At 45.2% G+C, this 27333-nt stretch overlaps 1 protein-coding gene across 2 annotated transcripts; it reads right to left on the reverse strand.

The window, feature by feature from the left end:
- Nucleotides 1-617: 617 nt before the first annotated feature.
- On the reverse strand, nt 618-23946 carry LOC144103986 (aldehyde dehydrogenase, mitochondrial-like). 2 transcript variants are annotated; one of them, XM_077636739.1, is made up of 14 exons: nt 23798-23946; nt 23272-23448; nt 22689-22793; nt 21135-21275; nt 11556-11682; nt 8961-9022; nt 7012-7254; nt 6366-6468; nt 5998-6182; nt 4910-5067; nt 3807-3971; nt 2299-2373; nt 860-899; nt 618-765 (listed from the first exon to the last, which is right to left on the reverse strand). In XM_077636739.1, exons 2-14 carry the CDS (start codon nt 23308-23310, stop codon nt 733-735), a joined length of 1476 nt encoding a protein of 491 aa, XP_077492865.1. In that variant the 5' UTR covers nt 23311-23448; nt 23798-23946; the 3' UTR covers nt 618-732. The 2 variants fall into 2 exon arrangements, with proteins under 2 accessions (XP_077492865.1, XP_077492864.1); XM_077636738.1 differs by lacking the exon at nt 23798-23946 and having other exon boundaries at nt 23272-23764.
- Nucleotides 23947-27333: the final 3387 nt, after the last annotated feature.

Below are 27333 nucleotides of genomic sequence, written 5' to 3' on the forward strand. Positions count from 1 at the left end.
CTGTAATACGCTAGAGGCGCTGCTAGGAAAGTTCGTCCTAGGAAGCCCATGCAGCAATGGGAGTGTAGAAAGCGCCATCGCGATGCAGCCGCTGTCTCCGCGTGAAATTTTCGACCATTAACGGCTCTAGCTGAATCTTTCAAGTAAGCCTTAATCCACTTTCGCCGGTAAATTTTGTTCCTCAAACTAAAATTTTTGAATATTTTCGTTAGTTTTTTAGATCATTGTATAATGCATAAGGACTGCCTTGTTCCTGTTTGTTGCCTTTCTTGGCCCATCCTTAATGGCGATTCAGTGTGTACGGCTAGTTCAGTTTTGCTTGTAATATACATTATTGAGTCCATAAGTTCCCACTGCCTCAGGTTTAAGGCTAGCAGTGCGTTCAGTTGTGGTCAAAAAAAATTCGGCAGAAAGACTGTAAGGAGCAGCTGTCAGCCAGTGACGGTCTGCTTTTTAAGAGTAGAGCACACACAGGTTATGTTTAGATGTAAAGATAATTTCAAAGTGAATGGGTCGAAAAAAAAGCTGACAACACACACTCAGAAAGTGGCGCCTTGTCCACACACTAAGGGCTTCATTAATTTTAATTGAACAGCAATCAACTTCGAAGACGTATAAACCATAAACGTATGCGTTTATTAGCAGTAGTTGAATATCGAATGCGTTTCCAGTGGATTTCTCGCCGTCATATGATGCTTTCCGCTGTGAAACGTCGACTTTAGTTGTGTATCCTCACGAATTTTTCACAGGGATGTTGGTCACAACCTGTAGCATGATTAACATGAGATTAAAACAAATACTCAACACTGCTAAGCCTTATACAGCACTAGAAGATATGTCGCTCGGGGTCGATACTTACTGTTTTGACTTCAGTATACTCTAGGATGCCGTCTTCACCCCTGCGTATAAGATCACAAGGAATGAATGAGAGATGTTGCGCAGAGCACTTTACAAAACAGTTTTATGACACTTCTATAAGACAAAGCTGTCGACGCATTCGTCGTCGCGAGAAAATTCACCGCTCGCACCCACAGGTAAGAAAAATACTATCCAGATGATGTTCATGTGTTCTTGTTGCGCAGGAAGGACAGCAGCATTAGGAGCACTTGGGAGACGAAACGGTGACAGTAATGCTTTAAACTAGACGTTACACAGTAAAACTAATGTTGAGATCCACCTACAAAGGTAACGAAGGACAACCGCATCTCATAGCAAGCATCCCCTTTATAAATCGTGCATGACAGCTGAACACATAAAATAGTACCTGCACCTTAAATATCAAGCAGTAAACTTAAAGCACACGTGGAAGTGAAGAAGTCATTTATTAGAAGCAATTCGTGCTGACTGAAGTGTCGAAGCAGTTTTTATTTCTAGGCATTTTCGGCAAGGAATTCCCTTCTTGGGACTGTTTTTCTATCCTATAATCTTATTCATGCACTTGAAGAGAATTTGTTTGGCTAAGGCAGTGGTGTATTGTTCTGTCGAAGTGTTTGTGACCACGTAAATCGCCTCAGCATTTCCTGGATTTTGCTTTCCTGCATTTCCTTTATTTTCGAACACACTTCCTGCAAGGGTAAAAACTTTCCTGTCGTTATATCGAAATAAATAAGCCGGTAGATTCAAGAACTCATTGATACCTCCTCTTTACACCGCGGAAGAGCGAAAAATCCAGTGTAGGAGGTAGGAGGCGCCCACTGCCTACTTTTATGTTGGACAGGAATAATAAATGTTACATCTTCGTATGAATAAGGATCTGTCAGGTGCTCCTGAAATATACGCTGCAGTCGCTGTTCCTCGGAAGGAAAGATTTGTTTGAGTCGGTTGGCGCTCTCAAAAAGCAAAGTCCAAGTTATTCGCTACATAGCCTAGCAGGAAACAGCGGCAAAACAACTTCGGCCGGGGCCTCTAAAGGGTAGATAATGCGTATTTGAACTCAAGCTTTCTCACCATAAAAACACCTGCAGCAAACTTATTTATGCTTTGCTGTGGAGAATAAAATGCAGGTGTCAATAGAGAGAGAAATATTAGCGTGCGTTCTTGCAAAGTCAGATATCAAATATTACCTGTTTTGCCCCGCTCACATAAGCGTAATAAGCTTTATGACAGGGAAAGAAATATTATGTCACAAGTGCCATTTTTATTCACTCAAACATAAGTGCATCAGAAAATAAGACGTGTATCCAATCTCATCGTAAATTATCGACAGTTTTGTAATTTGGTGATTACATCAGTTCAGTTCAGACTAGAAGCCTCAATCAATGGTCGATAGCATAGAAAAGACACAGACAAGCAACTCACAGTTCACGTCCGATTCCAGACATGTTGTAGCCTCCGAATGGTGCCTGAGGTCCAAATTGGAAATAACCATTGATCCTGCATTGGGAAGGATAATAAGAGATCATAAAGCCTCTTTCTGCTACTAAAGCGAATGCGGACTTTTTTTTTAGCGCCAGGTGAAGGCAACGCGACAGGGAAGTGGAATTATTTGGCACACCTGCTTCTGTTTCGCTAGCTTGAGGGTATTTCGCAAGACCTACAGTTAAAAACCAGCAAGCAATTTTTCGCCCGGCATACCTAATGCGTTTCAAAACTTTGGTCTGCACTTTACAGGCCTCAGTCATTAAGAATATTGTCTTAAAACCATGTTCAAGTACTCTTCTCGAATGGGCTTTTCTGAAGCATTTTACGCGCTGCTCTCAACAAACAACTCCGTTCCTTTAGCTTCAGATTCATTTAGGGCAACGATCTCCGGTAAACGTCTTCTCTCACTCTAATGCCACTCACTTCAAAGCCTCGAGCGAATAGCATCACTCCCAAATTTGTGTCAACCCATAAGGCAAGTAAATTACTCTCTCTTGGGCCCTTTGAGTTTTTATAGATAAATCAACAAACCAAGGATTGGTGGATGTCCTACCTAAAAGTGAGAAAAGAAAACGCATTTCGACAGAACATTTAACACACTGAACACATAAATGGTGGTCTGTTAGGTTGAGGTAGTAGATATTACACACGTAAAAAACATTTCTGCAGGCGACAGACCGACAGGTGAGGTGATAAGAACAGCAAACTGGATAAGACAGGGTAGACATGATTGGCACAGGAAAGAGTAAAGTGTGCATCAAATAGTTTAAATCTTTCTCTTTTAGAGAATATAGCCTGACAACGATGACGTCTTACAATGCGCCCGTGGGACTTAACTGCAACTAAAACGGTGCACTTGCAATGTAGCACTGTGAAATCATGAAACTATATCTTGTTAAGCTCGGCCCAACACCTCATCAAGTATCGCAGCTTTTAAAGTACTATGTGGACCTAGTAGAATGGAATGCCGTCAATCACACAGCAGCGGTGTCATAGTGTTTCGAGCATCCGCTTTGCATGCGGGAGGTCCGGGATTCGATCCCCAGTGCCGCCGGGTGCCCACCGGTGATGCAATGGGTACAGGCTTTCCCCTGGTCTAGTACTCGGCCTATTAAGGGCAAAATGGTTGGGAAACGGGTCTTTGACACCACCTCGAGTCGATGTAAAAAACTTGTGCCATGTCGCTTTATCGCCACAGATGCTCTTGCGCCATAAAAATCCATCATCATCATCAGTGCCGGCAAGCCACGTCCATAAGGAAACGATCTACGATAAAGTAACCGGCACAGCAAAGGAAACGTGATTGCGTCACATAGCACACATACTTGTGGGCGTAACGAATTAATGCCTGCAACAAACTAATTTTAGACCACCTTCAAGGTGGCTACTACGATGTTAAAACTGTTTGCGCGTTGTAACCACTATGGAGCAGAGTGAGTACGTACCAAACGGTGCCGACTCTCAAGGCGTGCGCCACGACTGTGGCAGTAGTGATATCTTTTGTGAAGACACCTGCCGCGAGCCCGTACTTTGTGTCGTTTGCCCGTCGAATGACTTCTTCGGTGCTCGAGAACTTCAGGATGCTCTGCACGGGGCCAAAAATCTCCTCCCTGCGACACAGAGAATGAATCTTAATTTGCTTTCAATCCTCAAGGTAGAATAAAAAGATAAATGCGTTTCTAGGTACTCAATTTCATAGAGTTACGTCACGTTTAGATTCATAATTTAGTTTTCCAGCGCAAATGAACAAAGCGAAAATCGGCACTAAGGCGAATCAGTCATTGATCAAAATAAATCTCCTCAGCTTGTCGGAGCCAAAGAATCTAGCCTCTTTTCAGAGAACTTTAGGGGCAATAATTGGTGAAAATGAAATCATCATAAGTTTTCTGGGAATGTCAGGAACTTAAATTTTCTCGTTTTTTTTTCAGCATGCCTGGTACGTTCTAAATACTCTTTTAGAAAAGGGTAATAAGAGCGAGTTTTTGTTTTAAGGAATTTTTTATGATGATATGGAACATAGCTGATTCAATCTACATCAACCACAAAACAACACACGAATATATTGCTTGCTCCTTTAGCTGCTACTGAGGCTGAGCCTCATTCCTAAAGCTGTTAGCTCTAACATGATGTGACGTTCGTGGACAATAAAAACGTTATTCGTAGAAAATAATATAAACCATGTATTACCACGAAACAAATGTAGGCCGGCTGTCACCATTCAGTAATCAGAATGCATTGAAGATTTTTGCAATCAGCTTCATTTTAACCCTTAAATATTTGGTAACTCGACTTCCTTCAAGGTTTCGTTTTGTTACTGAGATCGTTCCCAGTCCTGGGCAACATGTAGCACTTCCTGAAATACTGAGTTTTTTTTCCTCTTTTTTACTCTTCTACTGGCACTGGCCGAAAGTTTGTTGAGGTCTTCACTGTATCAAGAATTCATACCCAACCGTTGTGCCGTGTGGCAGCAAGTGCTATTGCATGACGCCATCTCAGTGTCAATGGAAGCGCTCTACGGGTAGTGTATACGAGAACACTGTTGGCGTACTTAGCGATCGTCATGCTGTCCTCGACGTCCGAGAAGACGGTCGGCTGGACGAAGCACCCACGAGTCCCGTGCCTGCCGCCCCCGCATTGCAACTTGGCTCCTTCCTTCTGGCCCAGCTTGATGTACCCTAGGATTCGTTCCATCTGCGTAGCGTCTATCTGTGAACGAAAATAGAGCACATAAAGGCTTCAGATTGCGTTTTTACTTGTTTAACTTATTTATTTATTTACTTATTTATTTATTTATTTATTCAGGATACCCTCAAGAGACCTCACTTTCAGGGTGTTACATGAGGGGTAAAACAACAGGGAATAATGGGGAATACATATAACAGTAATATTCATAATAATAATAATAAAAATATGGAATACATAATAATAATAATGGTATTAGTAGAAGCAGTAGTTTTAGTAGCAGTAGTAGTATCAGTAGTAGTAGCAGTGCCAGTAGCAGTAGCAGGCAGGCAGGCAGGTAGTTAGGTAAGTAAATTTTAATGAGTAATATCAAAGGAATGTTTCTTGAGGCTTGTGGGTGACGTCCTCATTCCAGGGCTGCATTGGCTTCAGCTGTCAGATGGGCCTGTTTTATGAGGGCTCGTTGGTCCTCGATACGACCACTGGCCAGCATCGTGGGCAAAGAGAAATGTGGATGAACTCCACAAAAGAAATAAAAGTGCAAGCATAATCATAAAAGAAAATAAAAATAGATATTTTCGAAAGAAAGGTGATAAACAGAAACAACGAAACAAAAAAAGGCATCAAATGATGCACGAAAACAGCCAAAATAAAAATTACAAATTTGAAGGCCACGGGACTAATGGATTAGTGGACAAAGCGAAGCTGTAAGCAAGCACAGCTGCTATTCTCTGTCGGCCACTGCCTGTCTCTATGTGTTAAGAAAAAAAGGACGGAATAATCTATTTATATGGAGTCTATCTCTCTGTTTGAAGAAAGACGCGGTGATAATGCTCGGTCTGTCTTCCAGCCTAACTCTGTCCGTGTTAAGAAGGAAGGAAACCGTTAACTGCTAACGCCACCGAAAGGCGAGAAGGTATTTCTACGTGTGAGTGCGTTTTGTGAAATGCGTACCTGGGCGCCCTGGGCGGATCGCTGATCGAAGGGATCCCCGACGACTCTGTTTTTGGCCAATTCCACAGATTTGGCCACGAACTTGTCATAGATGTCGGCGTGAACAAATGTCCGTGTCGCGGCGCAGCACACTTCTCCCTGGTTGAAGAACACGCCTTCGTGGGCCAGCTTGGCGGCCAGATCCACTGCGTGAAATAAAGCATTGACGACAACCCACCGCGGTGTCCGGTGTGGGAGGTCCCACGTCTGAAGATACTACTTTGGTAAAAGCTAACATGCTTCAGCAGCTGGACAGAGGGTAACGAATGTAACGTATGACTGCACGTATCAGCTCTATAATCGAAGGTAACACAGTCCACTGTACTCACGGTCTGCGTCCGGGAAAATGATTAGGGGGCTCTTGCCGCCCAACTCCAGGGACACTTTCTTGAGGTTGGACGCTCCAGAGGCCTGGAGGATCAGTCGACCAACCTGGACGGTTCGAAAAAAACAAAACTCTCACCTATTAAAACCTTATACTTGGATCATCTAAGATTTCTTGTCACTGTTTAGGAAGCACGAAGCGAATGAACAGCAAAAAAGTACTTAAAATAATAAACTTTATGCCGTGGGAATAGTCTGAGTAGTCTATAGTCTAAGTATGCAGACCAAGGACCGTGTATGCATGGAGCTGCCATGAAGCCTCTGAATTCTATCTAGACTTTCTTCGTGACCGACCTACTGACTTTTACATCTCCATCTTCCAAGATCTTCCTGGATAGCATCAATAAGCAGTCTTTCTAATGCTGTCAATACAAATACAACTATTCACTCTTTTCGGCCCACTTATCTTACGGGAGTTCCCACAGAGGCATATGTACGCAAAAAAAAAGTCGTGCAGAAAACAGAGAAAAGTACGCATGTGGACGTGCGATACGTTCTATGCATAAGCCTCTAACTTTTTGCCTCCACTCTTCAGTCGGTTCTCACAAGACCAGAAATGACACTATCGCAGTGAGCACATGGTATGTTCACCTGAGTAGATCCCGTGAAGGCCACCTTGTCTAGATCCGGGTGGTTCGAGATGGCGGAGCCCGCGGTCTTGCCGTAGCCAGGCACGATGTTCACTACGCCAGGAGGGAACCCGGCCTCCGCCAAGAAGCTCGCCACAAACAGCGCCGTGAGCGGCGTCTGTTCGGCGGGCTTCAGGACCACAGTGTTGCCCATAGCAAGCGCCGGACCGATCTTCCAGGCCAGCATCAGGACTGGCGCGTTCCACTGCAGTCGGGCATGAGGTTATCAGGAAGAACAAGACAATAGAGATCCCTCAGTGGGTTACCCAAGAGCTGCGAAACTTATATCTCCCTATCAGAGAAGAGCATGCACCGCCGGTGGTCGCGTGTTTGTTTCAGGAAAAGTATTAGGTGTGACTGGAACGTCATTACAGCGTAGCGAGTGTAATAAAATTTGGAGTAAATTTTAGCGCGCTAGATAAAAAAAACATACTAAAATCCTAGTAGAGCGTAGTAGTACCGCAAAAAAATAGTATGCTGTAATAGAATAATAGTATAACTTTTATATTCTTCTCTCAGATTTACTAGCTTCTAGCAGAAACTAGCAAATTATCCATAGAAAGCTAGTAACCTAGTACAGCTGAGCCAGTAAGAATTAGTTCTATACCTTAGAACCAAGAATTACAAGGCTAGGAGGCTGATGTTCGAACTTAGAAATAGTATTACCGGTATCAAATTAACTTGCCCACCCTGATAAATTTTTGAATGGGTACAACTTGTCTTCTTTGCGTGCTGTTAAACTGATATAATATATGTAGGACACTTAGTTTTCGAGAAAAGAAACATGCTTTCTATATTCTTGCTCCTTTAACCGGTATGTTAAAAACCAGATTGCCTAAAATTTCAGTTTCTTAAAGCTCGAAAATGTTCTTTCGCGAAAATGTAGTTTTCCGGCGTACAAAGCTGAAGGCACTATTGACAAACTAGCGTACACCTCGAGCATCTTTCAGAGGCTGTTTCCAAATAACTGATGATTTTATACCTCTTTTGGCGCTTGCTAATCATGATGCAGCTTCGACTGAGGATAAATTCCAAGAGCACTTTTCAAAAGTCGAGAGTCTGCCAAAACGTGCCTTGAGTAGACGTTTCATTAGCCCTGATTTCAAGCTCTACCGAAGCTAATGACGTCCTGCTTAAAAGCTCTTGGATTTTTAAAATGGTAGTTGGGATATTCAAAGAACGTCTTCTCAATGTACTATCAAAGGCAGAAAGATCCAAGACGAAAGTAAAGGACTTGGCAAGGCGAGCGAAAAAATTCTTGTAAATAATAAAAATATCTTATTTCGTAAATTTAGTCCAGCCATCTATTTTCGCGTATTTTAAAAAATAATTCACAAATAATACAGCCTTTCCCAAGCCGCACAGTGACGAGCACATATATAGTCGGTTGGCTTTCACTGCAAAACAATCACAATAAAAGCGAGAATTACGGAAAGTTTTGCGTACTTAGAAGATCTTTTGCCGAATTTTAGCTCCAAAATTATCGGCTATTTTCAACTGCTGAATTCTGGAAAAAAATAAAAACTGAAAAGGAAGAACTTTAAATATATGCTGAATGTATCGAAATATAAAAAACGCCTTCATTGCCATCAGAGACCAAGCACAGTTTTCAATAACACTAGCCAGCCACAGCAGCTCTAATCTCTAACGATAATACAGCAGTCAATGCGTATAGTTACTAGGCTTCTCTCCGTTACATAGAAAAGATTCCCTGGGACCGTTATCAGAGTGGCACCTTATATAGCATGAAATCCATACGCGGCTGCGTTACGGTTAATCACCCTGAGTAGTCACCAATGCAGTACCTGCACGAATAAGGTCAACTCGCATTTCCCAACGCTTCATTGCAATCTTTGCAACAAGGTGTAGAAATTCAAAATATACAAAGTGTTTAGGGCTTTCATCACTCACAGGTATGATTTGGCCGACTACTCCCACTGGTTCGCGTCTTGTGTAGGCAAATGCTTTTCCATCTGTGCAGGGGAAAACAATACAAAATTTACACGTTTTTTCAAATTTCATCTACCTAATACTTACTGCTTTATATCAAATTTACTCCACCTTGGTAACACATTGGAATAACGTTACTCCCACTTCGAGTTCTTTGTCATTTCTGCCTCGCCCTGCCATCTGCTAGCCATCCTTGTTGGCGCATTTGATAGGCCGGCTTCTCTGGACAAGCTGTGGTACCGGTTTCGAACTCCAGAGCAGGCCAAATTTTTGCTTAACTCTGAAAGTTCTGTGAGCGCTGCATAGATGTCATTGTAGCCGCATGTCTGCGCTTCAGTGGCTACTCATGAGTAATTGTCCCATGTTAGGATCAAAACTATCAATTCAACGATAGATATATATCTGTGGTTCCAAATTACTTCATGTGAAATCAAGTGTAGTTTTGGGAAATCTCTTAAACACAATGCGCAAGCCCGTTCCTACACCTAGCTGCAACATTGTTGTTGTTGTTGTCCTCATACTATGGCACATAAGCTGCAACATTTTGCAACATTTTGCCGGATGTAATCACTTTTTTTCTTTCTCTTTTTCGGGACCTTGTACTCCTAGTTTTCAAACTGTTAGCGTACGCAGCTTAATTCTTGTTCAGCTCTTCCCAAACACTTTGCGAAAGGTTTTTCAACGTTTCTGCATCAAGCTCATCGCATTACGTTTTCATCCTGCTCACTAAAAATAACTTTTTTTTGTCGGTCTTCGTCGCCGAGAATACATGTCAGCATGAAGTATATTTGAAGAGCTACGCAGAAATTTTTTGGGCATTCTTGTAGTTCGTAGCGTAGGAACGTCTTGTTTCTGGTAGTATCGAACAGTCGAAGAGCTAGAAGCTTTATGCACCCCTGTCTCTGTTTACCTCTGACGGCTTTTTTCGTTAAGCATGTTGCATGAAAAAGCTAACCGCATCCGTTGCGACGGCAGAGTGTGGTAAAAGTGAGAACTAAAGACTTAAGCTGAATCCTCCAGTTACCTAAAAAAGAAAACTGCATAGAATCGCTGTCGTATCTTACTTGATAAAACAACGACGCTCTACACGGATGTTGTGGCTTCGGCTTTCACCGGCGCCATGTCAGATTACCTCTTACTTAAATTGATTACTCCATTTCTCTCCTTTTCTAAACTGTAATGTTAAGGAAACACACACAGTAACATTTGTATTTAATTTTTTGTGCTGTCTAAAATAGTTCCCTACTTTTCTGTATATGGTTAGGGCGCTCGACTACTGATCTGGAGTTCCCGGGTTCGAACCCGACCGCGGCGGCTACGTTTTTATGGAGGAAAAACGCTAAGGCGCCCGTGTGCTGCGCGATGTCAGTGCACGTTAAAGATCCCCAGATGGTCGAAATTACTCCGGAGCCCTCCACTACGGGACCTCATCCTTCCTTTCTTCTTTCACTCCCTCCTTTATCTCTTCCCTTACGGCGCGGTTAAGGTGTCCAACGATATATGAGACAGATACTGCGCCATTTCCTTTCCCCCAAAACCAATTATTATTATTATTATTATTATTATTATTATTATTATTATTATTATTATTATTATTATTATTATTATTATTATTATTATTATTATTATTATTATTATTATTATTATTATTACTTTCCTGTACATTCTGGCAAGGCCTTCAAGTCCGTTCTGTGGTACTGTTTCTAAACCTTTTAAATTTAAGATTTCGCGCATCTTCAATAGTTCAGTGGGTAATTTTAATCGCTATTTAATTAAGATGGCGATATATTACTAACAAGTACAATTGAGGCCTGCGTCTTACATTCTTAGCAACCGCTGACACTCTTTTTTTACAGAGATATAGCATGCTTCTGCAGATCGCCGCCTTCCCGGCCTGTCATATTTTTAAGCAGTTGTATCTGTGCGTCAATACTTGAATTCATGAAACTACAAACTTAATATATCACCTCACTATGCAGTAGATGACACTAAAGAATTCTAACTCAAGTGCCGCAACAATTGTATATTTCTGTTAATGTGAAGATATTAAAAATAGCAGTCTTTCTTCGATACCTCAAAAAGCAGTTAACGTTTTAAACTAAATGCGGTAGACAGCACCTGAACGCCACAGGGCTCGCCAAGGTGACCTACTAAAGGTCTTGACTATTTATTAACATATACTGATGATTATGATGACGGTGGATTTTTATGGCGCAAGTGCATCTGTGGCCAAAGAGCTCCGTGGCCCAAGATTTCTAGTTCTACTCAAGGTGTGGTCAAAGACACATATCCCGAGTATTTCTCCCTAAAGAAGCCCAGCATCAGGCCAGAGGAAAGCTTGTACCTATTGAATCACCGGTGGGTACCCAGCGGCACTGGGGATTCAGCCCCGCACCTCCCGCATGCGAGGCGCATGTTGAAACCACTAGGCCACCGCTGCGGTATTAGGATAGACTAAGAAAAGTCCTTCTTTTTCAGAGTCTTGAATCTAGAAAAAAACATTCATCTTCGGAAGACTTTACTGAGAATAAGACGCGTCTTTTGTTTGGAGCTCACCAATCGGTATGGTCTTCCCGTGTACTTTATCAGCAAAACCAGCGAAGTAGCGAAGGCAAGTGATGGCGAACATGGTGTCTCCCAATGAATTGGTGAATGGCTTCCCGTTGTCCAAAGTCTCGAGGCTCTGCGAAGAGTGAATTCCAATTGCAAGACATCGTTTCAGCGGTCATTTTGCAGAAAAAAAGAAAAAATACCCTTCTTGTCTGCACATCTAGTATTAGAACCTTACACATACCCAACAGTTATGGACAAAATGATTTTAGAATGGGAAAGAGTTTAGGAAAGAAATTTTTTCGCATATTGTAACATGTCACTATAACAATAAATCTATCCGCAGATTTTCCTTCGGCAGCTTGCATTTTTATCCTATTATCATTTTTGCTATCGTGAAAAGCGTCCCCATTGGTTTTCTGTGGCCGTCTTAAACGCTCCATGCAAGCGATGGAAACACTTAAAAAGAAAAATTTTGCTGCACATTGGAAGAATAGCCCATTACCTTCAATACTTTAATAATGGTACCTTTAAATGTTCTTATATTCAAAATTTATGGACACGATAACGCAAAGAACTGCGCTCTTGAAGCGCCAGCTAGGCTCCTACATTGAGCAAAGGGAGGGAAACGTTCCGGACGCGGCGGAAGGTACACTCTTTGCGTGCGCTCCGCGAACTGTTCCTTTTTTCAACGGTTAAGTGTGTGCCTAGATACTGAGGATGACTGGATACTCTACTTAATGGTTCTGGTGTGTGCTGAGCAGTTTTTTTGGAGCCTCAGCTCCGTTTTTAGTGGACTTTTACCGGAATTCGTGGTGGTGGTGCCTAGGCCTAACTCTGGACTGCGGTGTACGCGCCAGTGGCTGTTGTAACGCCAGTGCTCGGCGCTGATCATGGCACAGTTGGACGCTTCCGCCAGCTGCCAGTCTGGATACAGCTACTTGAGACCAGCGAACGCCATGTTACAGGCGCAAGCTATGCTTCAATCCAGCGTCCCGGGGAACGAGTTGGATCAACCAGCCGAATACGACCAGACCACGGGGGAAGAAGACGTCATATTTACAACATGGGAGCGTCGACACCCCAGCAAGCGCCACAGGATGACCCGTGAGGACAGGGTGAGTCGGCCCCGGATTGCACTCATAATGAGGCCCACACAAAAGTTTAAGGCAAGAAATATTACTCGCAATGCAATAGCCCAGGCTATAGTAATGATAGCACCGAAAGATGTGTAAGCTGAGCTAGCAACGGCGCGCTGTGACGATGTCGCCAACAGCATCGTTGTCTCATTTTATGATGAACAGCATGCACATAATATGATGGGTCTAACTCGTCTCGCTTAGAAAGATGGAAACGATATCATCGTCGATTGAAGTAAATGGTGACAGCAGGAACGGACTATGGCCTACTGTGATTGAATGTGTGCGTAGATGGTGTCTTCCGGAGTGGACTATTTTATACTGTGAGTGAATTTGTGTATGGATTGTGGCACTACAATGGCCTATGTTCTACTGTGACTGGATATGTGCATAGATGGTGACTTCTGGAGTGGACTGTGATGTGGATTGTGTGGATTGATTGTGTGCAAAGATGGTGACTGCCGGAGAGAATGTGTGCTATTATAAGAGACTGTGCGCATAGCGGCGTAGATGCGACATTGTTAATATAGAAGGGACGCTGCGGTGGAGCAATTGCTGGCAGATAAAGCAAGGCTAACCCCACCTGTAGCATTCAACACCTCAACTCAACTCAACTCAAGTAGAACGCGTAACTTCTAAGAACGCCGTGCGCGGTGTCATCCGCATCGACCCGCAAGACGACAATGAAACGATATTTCAATGGCATCGTTGCGAACAAGCAGAAATCATCAAAGCACAGAAGATGGGCAAAACTGATAAATCTAATATCTCATTTAATGCAGCTGCACTGCCAAAAGTAGTCAAGTACTACGTGAAGATTACACGGGTAGAGGAATACCAGCCGAAATGTATGGTTTGCTACAACCGCCATAACATTGGTCATATGGCAAAGTACTGCCCAAACGACAGTGTGTGCAAAGTCTGCGGCTGCAGTCACACACCCATGGATGAGTGTGATGATTAGCCATTTTGCGTCTTGTGCAAACCATCGGGGCACATTCCGGTGAGCCGCGATTGCCCCAGCATAGTGCCGCCAACTCCTTCTGAGACGCCGCCAACTGCTTATTAGACGCCGGCAACTACTCCAGAGACGCCTGCGTCGTAAAAAGCAGGGGTTCGGTGTGCTGACGTTGCAGCTGGGAACATTCAAAATTGGCTCGTAATAGTCAAGTTAATGATGTACAAGAGAGTAGCCTCGTCAACGCTCTTCGGCAGGAGACAGCGCAGCTGCACGCAGAAACTCAGTCTCTAAAATTCCAGTCAGCCAGGAAAAGTGATCGATCGCTCTCATCGTTACGCAGCTCCGTCACAAGACCGAGCCGATCTAGAAGCGTGCGTAGAAACGTCGACCAAAAAACGCGTCAAACAAAGCACCATTGGATACTGGGACGCAGCTCTCACAAACAGCAGCGCAAATCAAATACGAGGCCACATGCGAGATTCAAAAAGAAATCAAAGTCCTCCAACAAGAATTCAAATCTCAAATTTGCCACACTCGAGCAAGCCATGAAGTTTTTGGCATCACACGCTGAAATTCTGCTCAGTAATGACCAGTGTGAAACTCCAAGCCAAAAGAAGGCCCAATCTCAACGACCGGTCCAAGCTCCACAACCCTCTTCATAATGGGACTCGGGGAGACTACCGTTCTACAGTGGAATTGCCGGAGCTGTCGCCAAAACGGCCCTATCCTCAAATCTCGGATTGAAGTTTGCAAACCGTAAGCCATCCTGCGTCAAGAAACGCGAGGACCATGTACCCTTCCAGGGTACAGGGTGTTCACAGATCCTGCTATAGAACATAAGGCAGAGGGCATGAGTGAAGTTATAGTAACAAGCCATTCTGCAGTACTCATACGCACAGATTGCGAGGCGACGCAGATCCGCCTTTCAGGAGCCAGTAATAAATATCGAGAGGTCGTCGTGGTAAAGGTGAGGTCTCCGGGTCGTAAACCAATAGTTTTGGTGTCTGTTTACTACAGGCCTCTTACCACACAGCTCAGGATGGACAAATATGAATGTCTTCAACAACTGATTGCAACCGATCACCACAGCCCAGTTATTGTTGGCGGTGACTTCAATGTCAAAAACGTTCTTTGGGGTTACTCCACGACCGACTGCAGGGGGCGTCGTTTCGAAGAAGACATGGAATTTTCAAACTTACGCCTTTGCAACGAACCACATGTGCCCACGCGAGTCGGCCTGCACGCTAGGCAAATTGACACTACACCGGACCTCACTCTTGTAACCTTTGGCGCGGTAAAACACTGGGAAATTTGAGATACTACATGGAACAATGATCACTTCCCATTGCCATCCGTGTCAGCAACAAACGGCTTCGCGCCAAGAAGACGTTGCCCTCACTTGACTGGCAGCGCATTCGTGAATTGTCTCAACAATTTAAATTCGATAGCTTCCAACAATTTCTCTATAAGGTTACCGCAGCTAAAGTGATGGCGACAGAAGAAATAGAATGTAGCGACACAACCACTCCTCTCAACAACCACTTAGTCAATATCTGGAAACGTGCCTCTGTCCTCACGCACCGCTACCGTACACACGGCAAGCGCCAAAAGGATCTTCAAAAAATTCGTCGCCACTACAATACCATACGCGACTACACACTTCGCCTAGACGTAGAAAACTGGCACCACGTCTGCGCTGAGATGGGGCAAGAAAATGGGCTCCGTGAACTATGGGCCCTTTACAGAAGCATGGCTGCAAAGAAGAAAAAGCGGACTTCCACTTTCGCAGACCTGTCCTTACAGCAACCGATGTCCTCGGTAGAGGAGCAACTTATCCGGACCTTCTTTCTGCACGCTGCAGACCAACCTTCTGATAACCTTCTTCCCATAACTGTGTCTACGCTAGATACCGAACTTGACAAGCTGTTCACAATAGGGGAACTGTCGGCGGCGCTCGCTCAAGGAAAGAGCCACTCTGCCCCAGGGCACGACGGCGTCGCCTGGCAGATGCTTATAAATCTTAGTGATGCCGCCAAAGCGCAGCTCCTAGAAACAGTAAATAGCTCATGTGAGACAGGGGATGTGCCGGAGCAGCTCAAGCTAACAATGGTTGACCCCATACCAATGCCTGGAAAAGTTCCTTCTATGATTTCCAACCTCAGACCAATTGCTCTCACTTCCACCTTCTGTAATTTGATTGAGCGACTAATCAAGAATAGAATTCAATATTACCTGGAATACGCCACAACTTGGTACCACCCTGCACATACCGGATTTCGCCCCAATTTGAGTACACAAGATTACTTATGGCTACTTCGGCGAGCCATTAATCGAACTTCCCAACACCTCGTGCCCGATTACGTCCTCGCGGTCGACATGAGAAAAGCTTTTGACAACGTCGATCATAACGCCATCGTTGCGGAGCGTGGCCAAGCCTACCCCAGTAAATGGGCGCTGAATTGGATACGGAACTTTCTCTAGAGCAGACCCGTGCGTCTCAACCGTGGTACCCAAGAATGAACCCCTCGCACGTACTACCTCGACAGGCAGTTCCTCAGGGCTCAATCCTCGGCCCTTTACTGTTTAACTTGACGATGGCGAAGGCAGCGAGAGGCTTAGAACAAGACGGTGCAGCAAGATTCACGATCTACGCGGACAACGTAACAGTGTGGGTCGAGGCCAGTGATTTTGAGTCCACCGATCACATGCAAGCCGAGCTGCAGGCAGCGGTGCATAGCCTGGAGACCTCACTAGCAGGGCTGGGTTTTCAACTGGCACCGGACAAGACTGAATTTCTCAGCATTAATGGCAGGACTCGTACTAACCCGTCCCAACAGTCGCATCTTCTCATGGCAGGCCAGGTGCTCACATCTCATAACAGATCACTCAAGCTTCTCGCTGTGCCCGTCAGCAGCTGTAATAGTCCTCGTTTTGGATCAAACGCCTCAAGAGCACCTGGAAGAGTATCGTGCATCTCATCGCTCGTATGTCAAACAAGTACGGTGGTGCAAGGCACGAGGCTTGTCACGCGCTGGCTCGCGCGGTAACAGTTGGCAAGATTCTCTACGGCGCCCCCTCGTATGAACTGACCACGAAAATCCAGGAAGACCTAGCTCGTCTGCACAGGGCCACGTTACGCACCTTAACAGGTCTACCACGACATACGCGCATCACGGCTTTAGAGGAAGCGGTGGCCCTTCCTCCTATACACAAAATCATTGAGGAAACTGTAGCTCGGCATGAAACACGCAAAACTTGCACGAAACAGGGACGCGCTTTGGAACGCTGGGCCGCCAACTCTCGGCACCGGTTGATTATGAAGGCCGGCCGGCCGGCTCCACCCTTGCTTCGTCCTCACCTCGGCCGCTACAGAAGTTCTGCTTCATCCAGAGCACATACGGAGGTACGGCTCCACCTAGCTCGACACACGGCCGCTGAGAGAGAACAAGATGAGGAGGACATATACGTAGATGCATCCCTGAAAGACGGCGCCATATCAGTGGCATGGCGCAGCCTTGAGAATCTCAATTTCAACGGCTGCCGTACTATTCGTGCACCCGATGGGTGCATAAAGGAAGAAGAGCTGCTCGCTGTATACGGCGCTCTACTGTAGGTGGAAAACGTTCTGGTCGGCAATTAATCGCTTCAAACTGACATGTCGCGCAAACTCCGAATACTCTCTGATTCACAAGAAGCTGTACGCGAGCCCACCCAATTGCACAGCAGATAACTTCTATAATCAGAACCCTCTCAACACGCTATGTGCGTATCCGCCTCGCGTGTACCCCTGGACACACGGGCGATGACGACGGGAACCGGTCCGCTCACAACGCGGCTCGGCAGTGTCTCGTTCCCTCCTCCGCTGGAATAGCCCACCGAAGAACTTCAACACACAACTTTCCGACAAACAGTGCAGCCTGGTTACTTTTGGCAAAGACTGTACGTGTCTGTACTGCTGTATGCACGCTTAACACGAACGATGGACAGCGTGGCTTGAACTGACGCGAGCGCCGCGAAGCATTGGCCGCTGGAACTGAGACAATACTCGGTAGTAGAACTAAAAACTTCATTATGCTTGCCGCGGCTGACGATAGATGGAGCGAAGTTTTATATGACTTGTGTTTAGCCTTTGCTGATAGACGGGATGCTTATCTCGGCAACCCGACTTGGCGTGCCATAGCTGGCATGCCTTTCGAGTTCGGCCTCGAAGGTGGCCTAAAAGCTGCGCGTGCTCAGGACACGCGCAGCTATTATGCCCCGACACGACGGAATGCATAGGATCTCCCTAGCAGCGCGGACAGAGCGGAAATCTCGACACTAACCTGCGATAAAACTACGATGTGCGTTGTCAGAGAACGAAGCAATCAAGAGGAACCCGAACAACTCTAACCGGCAGATTTATTTGCTATCCAGCCTAGCAGACACCATGAAAGCGCGTTTGCTGTTTTTCCTGTTTTTTATTTCTTTCAAGCGGCTGCCCTGGGGTCAAATTCGTTAAGCGCACGAGCTGTCACACGCCATGTCGGCTTGCCGAGACAGCGCGTCCTCTCCCCGTCGCCTATACACAAGAGAAAGGCGGGACTAACTGAAGTGCGCTTCAGCTATCGTAAAAGCCGCAAACGTACCTAGACCTGCTGCTGGAACCAGCGAAACTGACGTAGGGCACGACAAAGAGGCACACAACACCGCTGACATACACACCAGCGGTGTTGTGGATGTGCCTCTTTGTCTAGTCCTTCGTCAGTTTCGCTGGTTCCACCATCTGTGCGTTACGAACCAACTAGCCCAGCAATTTATTCTATTTCACAGTCGTCCTCATCTTTAATAATATTACGGGAGCGTTGACCAAACTGCCGGTCGGCGCCTTATAACGGTGATAAGCGTGCACAACGACGAGAGTTCACGCATGCGCACAAAGGGGCATCGGCGTCTGCTATGCTGTTCCGATCACGAGGACACACGCCCTGCCACGATATCTGTTGGCAAAAAACCGGAGGGGCAGCAGAGCCCATGTGCATGACTAAGATGTGACACTGAGACATGCTTTCTCTATTTTCCTATTACGGGAGGCCGCGCTGACGAATCAGAGCTAAGATGAGAAAAAATAAAAGGAAGGAAATACATCATCACGTGTAAGTCACTGCCTGGAGTGCGAACCTCCTGATTCGAGCAGCCCTCTGCTAGGTTTGAACACGATAAAGAGCCACCAACCAGCCCTTTAATCAGTCTTTCAATGTCTAGACGGTATAAAAAAAGCATCGCAGCTTTCAAATGTCTCACTATCACATCTTACTCATGCACATGTGCTCTACTGCCCGCCGGTTTTTTGCCAACAGATATTGTGGCAGGTCGTGTGTCCTCGTGATCGGAACAGTGTAGCAGACGACGCTCTCCCTTCGTGCGCGTGCGCGAACTCTCGCCGTGTTGCACGTCTGTCGCCGTTAAAAGGCGCTGACCAACAGTTTGGTCCAGGCTCGCGCTATATTATTAAAAATCAGGAAGGCTGTACCTAGGACTGGCTCGGCTCCAGCGACGAACGTCTCACGACGCTGGCGTCAGTGTAAGCCACGCTGTCGAGCGTTCGTGGTGAGTGTGGTGACGACGGTACGTGCGTGAGCTTGTGTGTCAGAGCGTAAGCATGTATGTGTGCATTCCCTCTATTGTGAATTGTCCTTGCTCAATGCCACTCATGGCCGATGCCTACCCGGCCTTTAGAAACAAAAAAAGAACACCCTACTACGGAGAAGCGCACCCACGGCACCATTACAACGCAAATGAGCTTCCGGCGCTCAAGGCTGCCATCGCTTTTGGAAGCAGTTGAGAGCAGCAAGAAGCGCACGAACACGCGCTGCTTCTACGACGACACACGCCATGTGTCGTCACGTCACGCAACATGGAGTACCAAGCGCACTTCATTTCCTGGTAGAACCCGGCAACTTCAGAACAGGCAGAAAAATAGGACCTAGGGCGAGGCTAGAACGAACAGAATGTATAGTCCCTTCCCCTACCGTATACCGCTATGGAGGGAAAAATCTGTGGTGTTTCGAAGTATGATGACGCAGTCGCAAAAACGTTTGAAATGGTCGTCGAAATAAGGAGTGATGAAATCAAGCAAGAAGCAATAGTAGAGAGAGTAAGCACGGGAGGAAAGGGGAGTGGAAAATAAAGCTATCACCCCAAACGCACTCGCAGCCAATAGGGCGGCCCAGGTGTGACGTGGTTTTAAAAGGCGGTTTCATGTCTTGACTGATAACACACTGTGAGCGGAGCGCGAAAAGAAATACTTTTCACCGTGTTTCGGTGTGAAAGTAGTGCAGCGCTTTCTCCCCTTCGCACATGTTCGCTACATATCAGGGTTTTTTTAGCAGTCTTAAGCTTGCTTCTTCGTAGCGTCCTTCAGGACAAACACATGGATTTCTCAAATCGCTTCGTGTTGAAACCGGCATTGCGTATAACAGCCACGTCGCTTCTTTCACAACAGTGCCTGTTACAGGCTGGCTTCCGTCTATCTGCTCGAGATGGCACAAGCAGGGCGCAATCAGCTCCGCAAGGTGGGTGTTGGCGAGTGCTTACGAAAGAGCTAAAGCTTAGAGGCTAAGATGGAGACCGGTTCTGATGCTCCTTTTCGTACTGCCAAACCCCAGACACCCCGGCCACGCGGGACTTTTCGAAAATGAATTCCGGCTGATGGATCGCGTCTAGCATCGATGTGCTTGCAGTCCCCCCCCCCCAGTATTCCTTCTTCTATTCAAGCAATGAGAACACCATTTTCAGTTTGTGCTTTAAGAGGATAGTGTTAAGCCGTGCCTTAGGAACGATATAACTCAGGAAGGTGTGGCCAATCAACTTTAAGTAACATATTATAAGGCTGTTTTCAACCAAGGGTTTCGGATTTGGTTTCTGCGGGCAGTCGGAAGACAGCACACAAAACTGTTCCCAAGTGGCGTGCACTCACACAACAGTGAGGCATTCGGCTCTCCATCAAAGACTCCTATCACGTGTGGCCTGTGGCGGTTTGGTGCACCCTTTTCTGAAGTTTGCGGAGCAGGCTGAGGCTTTGGAAAAGGAAAGGAGGTGTAAATTACCTTCACTGCGTCCCTTAATCCCCATCATAGTTTACCTGATAGGTTCAGCTTCCTGAAGCACTGTAAATGTTATAAACTCAAAACTTGTTACAATAGCCAAAACAAATATAGACTTATATTTAACAAACACTTTTTAGGTAAACGTCAAAGACAAAAATGTCTCCCTTAATACCGTCACACAGGCATTAAAAAGACACCAAGACTAAAAGCAAAGGCATAATATCCCTCTACATAAAGTGCCGAATAGCACTAACTATCATACAAAGTTTTCCTTTTTTTCTTGATGTTCATTTGAACATTGCGTGTTACTACCTCGGCTTTCTTTCATTGCGTTTGTCCAGTTCCATTTGCGTCACTCATCATCTACGAACTTCAAGAGCAAGTGGATGGCGGCTCTTACTGCAATAAGATCCAGGTTCTGCTCCATCAGGTCGGCCAGCTTGAACAGGAGCCTGCCCCTTTGGGAGGCATCCATGGTCCTCCACGGCGAGTTGAGCGCGAACGCAGCCCTGGCAGCCTTCACCGCCCTTTCCACGTCCTCCTGTTGAATCCAGAAGCGCCGAAACGTTCACGAAATGTTCCGTAAAAAACAAACGCTGTCATCCCCGGGGAACGAAAAGGAGTAACGCGGAGGGGCTCTGAAAAGGTTACAGATTACGATCAGCCGGTGCTCGACGTTCACTGGATTTCTAATTACGCTGGCGTTTTCAGTACGCGGGTGAAATGCGGCCGCCTGGGCCGGGGGCCAAGAGGTGCTGAGCAGGCCTTTGCCGCTATAACTCACCCCGGCGGCAAATCATATATTACTTTTTTAAATTCGTTATTATGAACTCGGTTGATTCAATGCTCTTGTATATTCACTCAGATTGTTTTGTGGATTCAGCGTTAGGTGTAGTAAAAAAACCTCCCTTTAATCTGAACTCCGCTTAATTTAAACATGTTTTCGTTTGTCTTTGAGGCCGAATTATCTGGATCAAACTGTAATAATAATTAAAATATGAGAGGGGGAAATAAGTAGAGGGCTGAGTAACAAATCTTTTACTTTCTTTTTCGTCATTCACTCCAACAAAACGAAAATTGATTGAAGGCCTTCCGGTTAGTATACTGATAGCTTGCATAATATGTTTTGAACCCGCACCATTTAGAAGAGCCAGCCAGGCTATCGCCCCGGCTGCGTCGGCAAGAATTTTAGCTACATGATTTTATGGAACCGTCTTTAATCTTCCGCAGGGCTACGTCTGAAAGGAAACGACACATAACATTAAAATGTTTATTCGGGGTATGGCAGCGCACCATCCATGTCATCCTTGCATTGGCGTCAAAATCGTCGTTTGAGCGAATCACACCAGGTACTTCCGTTTTCATACCAAGGCAACAAAAAAAAATGGCATCTGGGCAAAACAGCTTGGACCCTCACTGGTTGTCAAAGCTATGACCGCTCTTAAAACAATGTCTGTAGCATTTCGACGACTTTTGTTAGATTGACTGCAGCTGAGTTTCACGGAAAATTTGCAAAAAGTGCAGTTTCCTTTTGACCTATGCTACGCACAACTATTGTAAAAGGAGATCGAAATGGCTTCAGCGAATTTTCAATCTACTCTTTCAAGAGTGATTACTTATTTCAACGGCAAAGGTTCCATGAATGCGAATCATTAAACAAATTAGCTGAAATAAAATGAGACCTTGAAAAATAAAAGACGTTGACAGTTGAGCGCGAAGCGTATCTGCTTCTAGTACTTCATTGATTTAAACGGTAACCCCTTGCGTCACCTTGCGTTACTAGCTATATATGTGGTATTACCTGCAACTGCCATCAAGTACTATTAAGCTCCCATAAACGTATTAGCCGTGATGAAAATTTCACCTAATGGAAAAGAGCCGTCAGAGGGTTTAAGAATATTCACCCTTATTAAAACTTATGAAAACCATAAACAAACATTTTCAGATTTCTCACCTTGTCTCCTTCCTGAATATCGGAAATCTTCTCCCCGGTGGCCGGGTTGTATGTCGGGAACGTTCTTCCGGAAGCCGAATTGACGAACTCATTGTTTATAAATATCTGCAAAGAAGCACGACCATGGTTAGCTTTTAGCGTTTAGTAGGGCCCGTTCACAACTCAACATCACAGAAAAGCCGGAAAAACCTCACACATCAATCGGACGCAAACATTAGGGTGAATGTTTTACTGATCTGTTATTTTTGGTGAAGCTGAATCCCTGCTGGCACATAAGGGCAAGCTAATTGCTAGCGCATGGAGTCGTTTAGACGCGTAGTTTGAAGTTTATTTCTTTAATAACATGTTAGCTTCTAAAATAATGCAGATATCTTTTGCGCGAAAACTTGGTATGACTGGGAGACGCTGCGAAGTACAATTAAACATTATTCGAGGTTACGGGAAAAGGCCATCGGAGCACCTTTGAAACAACGTACGCATACCGGTAGACTCCGACAGAAAACGCAATCGTAAACAGCCTAACGTTCCAAAAACGATCGATTTAGCATTTCTCGCGTTCTCAAGCAAATCCTGCAAAACTTACCTTTACGAACTTCACTTCGGGGTTCCGTATTGGTGGCATTTTCCGTTCTCTTGGTGGGACGTTCTGCTACTCGAGCAACCGAAGCTCCCCACGCCGGCCGAGCGACTGGTCTTCCAACCCGGGAGATGCAACGTAGATGGCTCGCTTGTAATGACGGAAGCCTTGCTGCGACGAGCACTAAGTATAGAGTGAGGAAGCTGCAATCATGTGGACATGCCTAACAGCCCCCGGGTGTACACACACGCACAGTCACAAAAAAAAAGCCACATGTTTGTCTGCATTCCGCTTCGGCGACTAGCTCGAGTCCCTACTTTCTCCTCTTCGCCCTTGACGCAGCACAGCGTAATGAATAATGAATGGAGTGTTACGAAAGGTAGGCGGAGAAAAGTACAACGTATCTGCGGAAGGAATGGACAGAAACACAAGCTGCGGAGCTCGAGTTTCTCTCAAAACAAGACACAAAAATGTAGCTTGTAGTAACTGGACAAAAGGTGATAAGAGGGTAGGAATAAAAACAAAAACTTGCCTTCCTAACCCGACTGAGAGATGAAACCTGCGCGAAGACTTCCACACAAGACTGAATAGAGGGCACTCAGTTCTATATGTTTTTTTTGTATTTTTAGTGGAACACTTTCTCCACCCGTGCACTTCGGGCTCTAAACCGCCGTGCCTTGTAGCAAGCTGCAAAAGACAAGGAAGAAAGCGGTTCTGATGTGAGGGAAAGGGAGAGGGGGGAGAATGAAGACCGGTTGGGAGATTTCGTCCTTTCCCATGGCCTGCACGACGCGCGAGCGGCGACCTCCGCCTATGCTGTATATACATGGAGACCTCAATAATGTACAAAAATAAACCCACTTAGGAGTGCCAATTTAAACGCGTCTTTCTCCAGCGGAAACATCTATCGGGAGCAGGTAAATCATAGGCGGTGATATGCTTGGGGGTTCTCCGCTCAGAGAGCACTCTTCAATATGATCCATAATCCGCGGTGCGATTACTGCATCTAGGTGGGCGTCACTTATTCAAAACCTGAAGAGCACAGCGCTTGAACTCAAAGTTCAGTGAGTGAAATTCTTTAATGTCGTATATTCCGCGCCACACCTATGAAAATATTGCGCAATGCTTATGTGAAAGAAAAAAAAACACTTCTCTCCACCAAGCCCAATAACTTGTGCTTTTGACGCCGTGATCTGCAAACAAAAACGCAAGAGCTAGGCACCCATAAAAAAACACACATCAAAACGCAGAATTGAGTTAGGTGATAAATCCTGAAGGCAGGAAACAGCGCTGCGACAAGGTACAAGGAAAAATACATGACTGGCGCTGGCTACCATCTATAAGTGTTTCGTTCGGTGTGGCGCCTGCGCTCCTGGTTGAAGGGGCAGGATTGAGTTAGACAGACACGGCATGTACCACGTCTGAAAACGGCCTGAGCGACTCTATAGAGGAAACCGCAGATTTAGGCATGCCGTAAAATCCGGTATATAGCCCGTGGGCCATAAGTAAGTTTAAAATTTCAAATATCGGTCTTTACGGGCTGTCTATACGTGCGGACTACGCGGAATTCTCTTTTTCTATATTGTTCATTATCGCATGAAGTTTCCCATGCGATTCTAATTTCGGGTTGTTGATGCATGACGTGTGGATAGTTTAATAAAAAAAAACATTTGACCAAAATTGAACTCTGCGCACTATACGCAAAATGCGAAATGGGATAAGAAGATTACCCCGCCGCGGTGGCTCAGTGGTTAGGGCGCTCGACTACTGATCCGGAGTTCCCGGGTTCGAACCCGACCGCGGCGGCTGCGTTTTTATGGAGGAAAAACGCTAAGGCGCCCGTGTGCTGTGCGATGTCAGTGCACGTTAAAGATCCCCAGGCAGTCGAAACTATTCCGGAGCCCTCCACTACGGCACCTCCTTCTTCCTTTCTTCTTTCCCTCCCTCCCTTATCCCTTCCCTAACGGTGCGGTTCAGGTGTCCAACGATATATGAGACAGATACTGCGCCATTTCCTTTCCCCCAAAAAACGAATTATTTTATTATTATTATTATTATTATTATTATTATTATTATTATTATTATTATTATTATTATTATTATTATTATTATTATTATTATTATTATTATTAAGAAGATTACGGTACATTCGATAGCCAGAGCAAACATCTTTGGCTGAAGAACGAATTCCTGGTGGCGGATAATCTCTCTAATAAGGCGTGGATTTGAGCGGCAGAGTTTGTGAACAAAAGTATGTTGTTGAAGGAGGGGGTGGTCTTAAAATGGTTGCTTTGCCATCACACATGCGACGCACTCCGATACTGTGCTCTCATTTATAAGTGCAAGCATAATTAGAATAATGTCAAAATTCATGATTCTGTAAACTTCCATTGTGTATCACTGCCCGGGGCAATAAGATAACAGTTTATCAGAACTTGTATACAGACCAGGTGCTTCATAGTTTCATGAAATATTACAGCGCATTCGCAAGACAGCAAAAATGAAAATTAGCCTTTGTCCCGTGTTCATCTCATTTGTGCTAGCCTTGCGAATGCGCTATACTACTCCCTGAAATTAAATCCCGATGGCACTGTCATATTTCTCAGCCATTGTTGATCAGATCGACTCATCGTCATTCAGAACGTCCATAGAAGTAATGTACTGCTGAAATTCCACACCCTCATGTAATACCCGTTCAATGGGGCCTTTGAGGTACTAATAAATAAATAAATAATAATACTTTGTTGCGACACAGCCACTTTCAGAGGTTAGGGAGTTGCACCATGACCATATTTCTGTTGTCACTCAGTACTCGTGGAACTTCTTTCTATGGCAATGCAGCTTCATAAAGCTCGCGTTTTTTTCTCCAACTGTTCTCGCCCAGTGGTCGAGCGTTAGGCGTCTCTGAAAAGTCCTTCATGTCGATGGCGTCTAGTTCCCGCAAATTCTGCAGCGTAGTGTCAACTTGGACACCCTTCTTCAAACCTAATTGCAATACGCAAACATTTTTTGTTACTCTAAGGTTGGAGTGCACACTGGAGGGTCCCTGGACGGTCAATCCAAACTTGGTGTTAACCGCTTCCCGTTCTTCGCTGCCTCCACACCGTTGCACCTCACCACTTCGAAATTTCCCTAGGTGATCATCACCAATGAATGATTCAATTCCTGATCAGAAGGCACGCCCTGATTTATGAGTTCGTCTAAAAGCAATGCTCCTCGAATTCACATCATTTACGTAAACCTGTTTGAACACATATTTTCTAGCGCTTAATGAACACAAGGGACAAGAACACAAATACACAGGGCGTATCAGCATTTGAGATGTCTGATATTGAATGTTTTTTCGATTAAACGACAGTTGAAGACTAGCGTACGTCCTGTGTATTTGTGTTCTTGTCCCTTGTGTTCATTAAGCGCTAGAAATTATGTGTTCAAACAATATCCAACTAGCCCAAGTTTCTGCCTTACGTAAACCTGTGATGTGCCGGACCTGCCGGAGTTCTCTGCATAATAAAAGCACCTCAGCAGGAGATTTTTGGCCGTTATACTCGCTCGGAAACCGAAATTCAACGAGCCGAAATCTTTCTCAAGCATTGAGGTGGAAGTTGTTGCGTCGCAAATTATTAAAATAAAGGGCTTTTCAGACATACTCTTCAATTATTATTCCTTGACTTCCACCGTCTATTACATTGCACATTTATCCGTACTATTTGTACCCTGCAGCAAAGGCGCGGATAAGGTGCAGCGCTTTCTCTTGAGTTTCTTCTCTCGGCCGATGCTTTGGTTTTCTCTACTGCTTAGTTCGAATTGCACACTGAGGTGGCAGGTCGTCTCTCGCAGCGTCCGGAACTTATCTTTCTCCTGCGATCTTTCGATATATGTGCCTATTTCGTGCACCGAAAGCGCCTGTTTGCCGTAGCCACCTTCTCTGTCTTTTCTTTGTTTCTAAAACAGCTGTGCAAACCCTATGTACCGTGCTTACTCGGATCACAGAACGCGAGTTTCTGGGCATTTTTTTTTTTATTGCACGTACAGCACAGCGCTACCGTCAATCTGCTCCTTTAGTAT

This window comes from Amblyomma americanum, chromosome 9, assembly GCF_052857255.1.
Source record: "Amblyomma americanum isolate KBUSLIRL-KWMA chromosome 9, ASM5285725v1, whole genome shotgun sequence".
Lineage (NCBI taxonomy): Eukaryota > Metazoa > Arthropoda > Arachnida > Ixodida > Ixodidae > Amblyomma > Amblyomma americanum.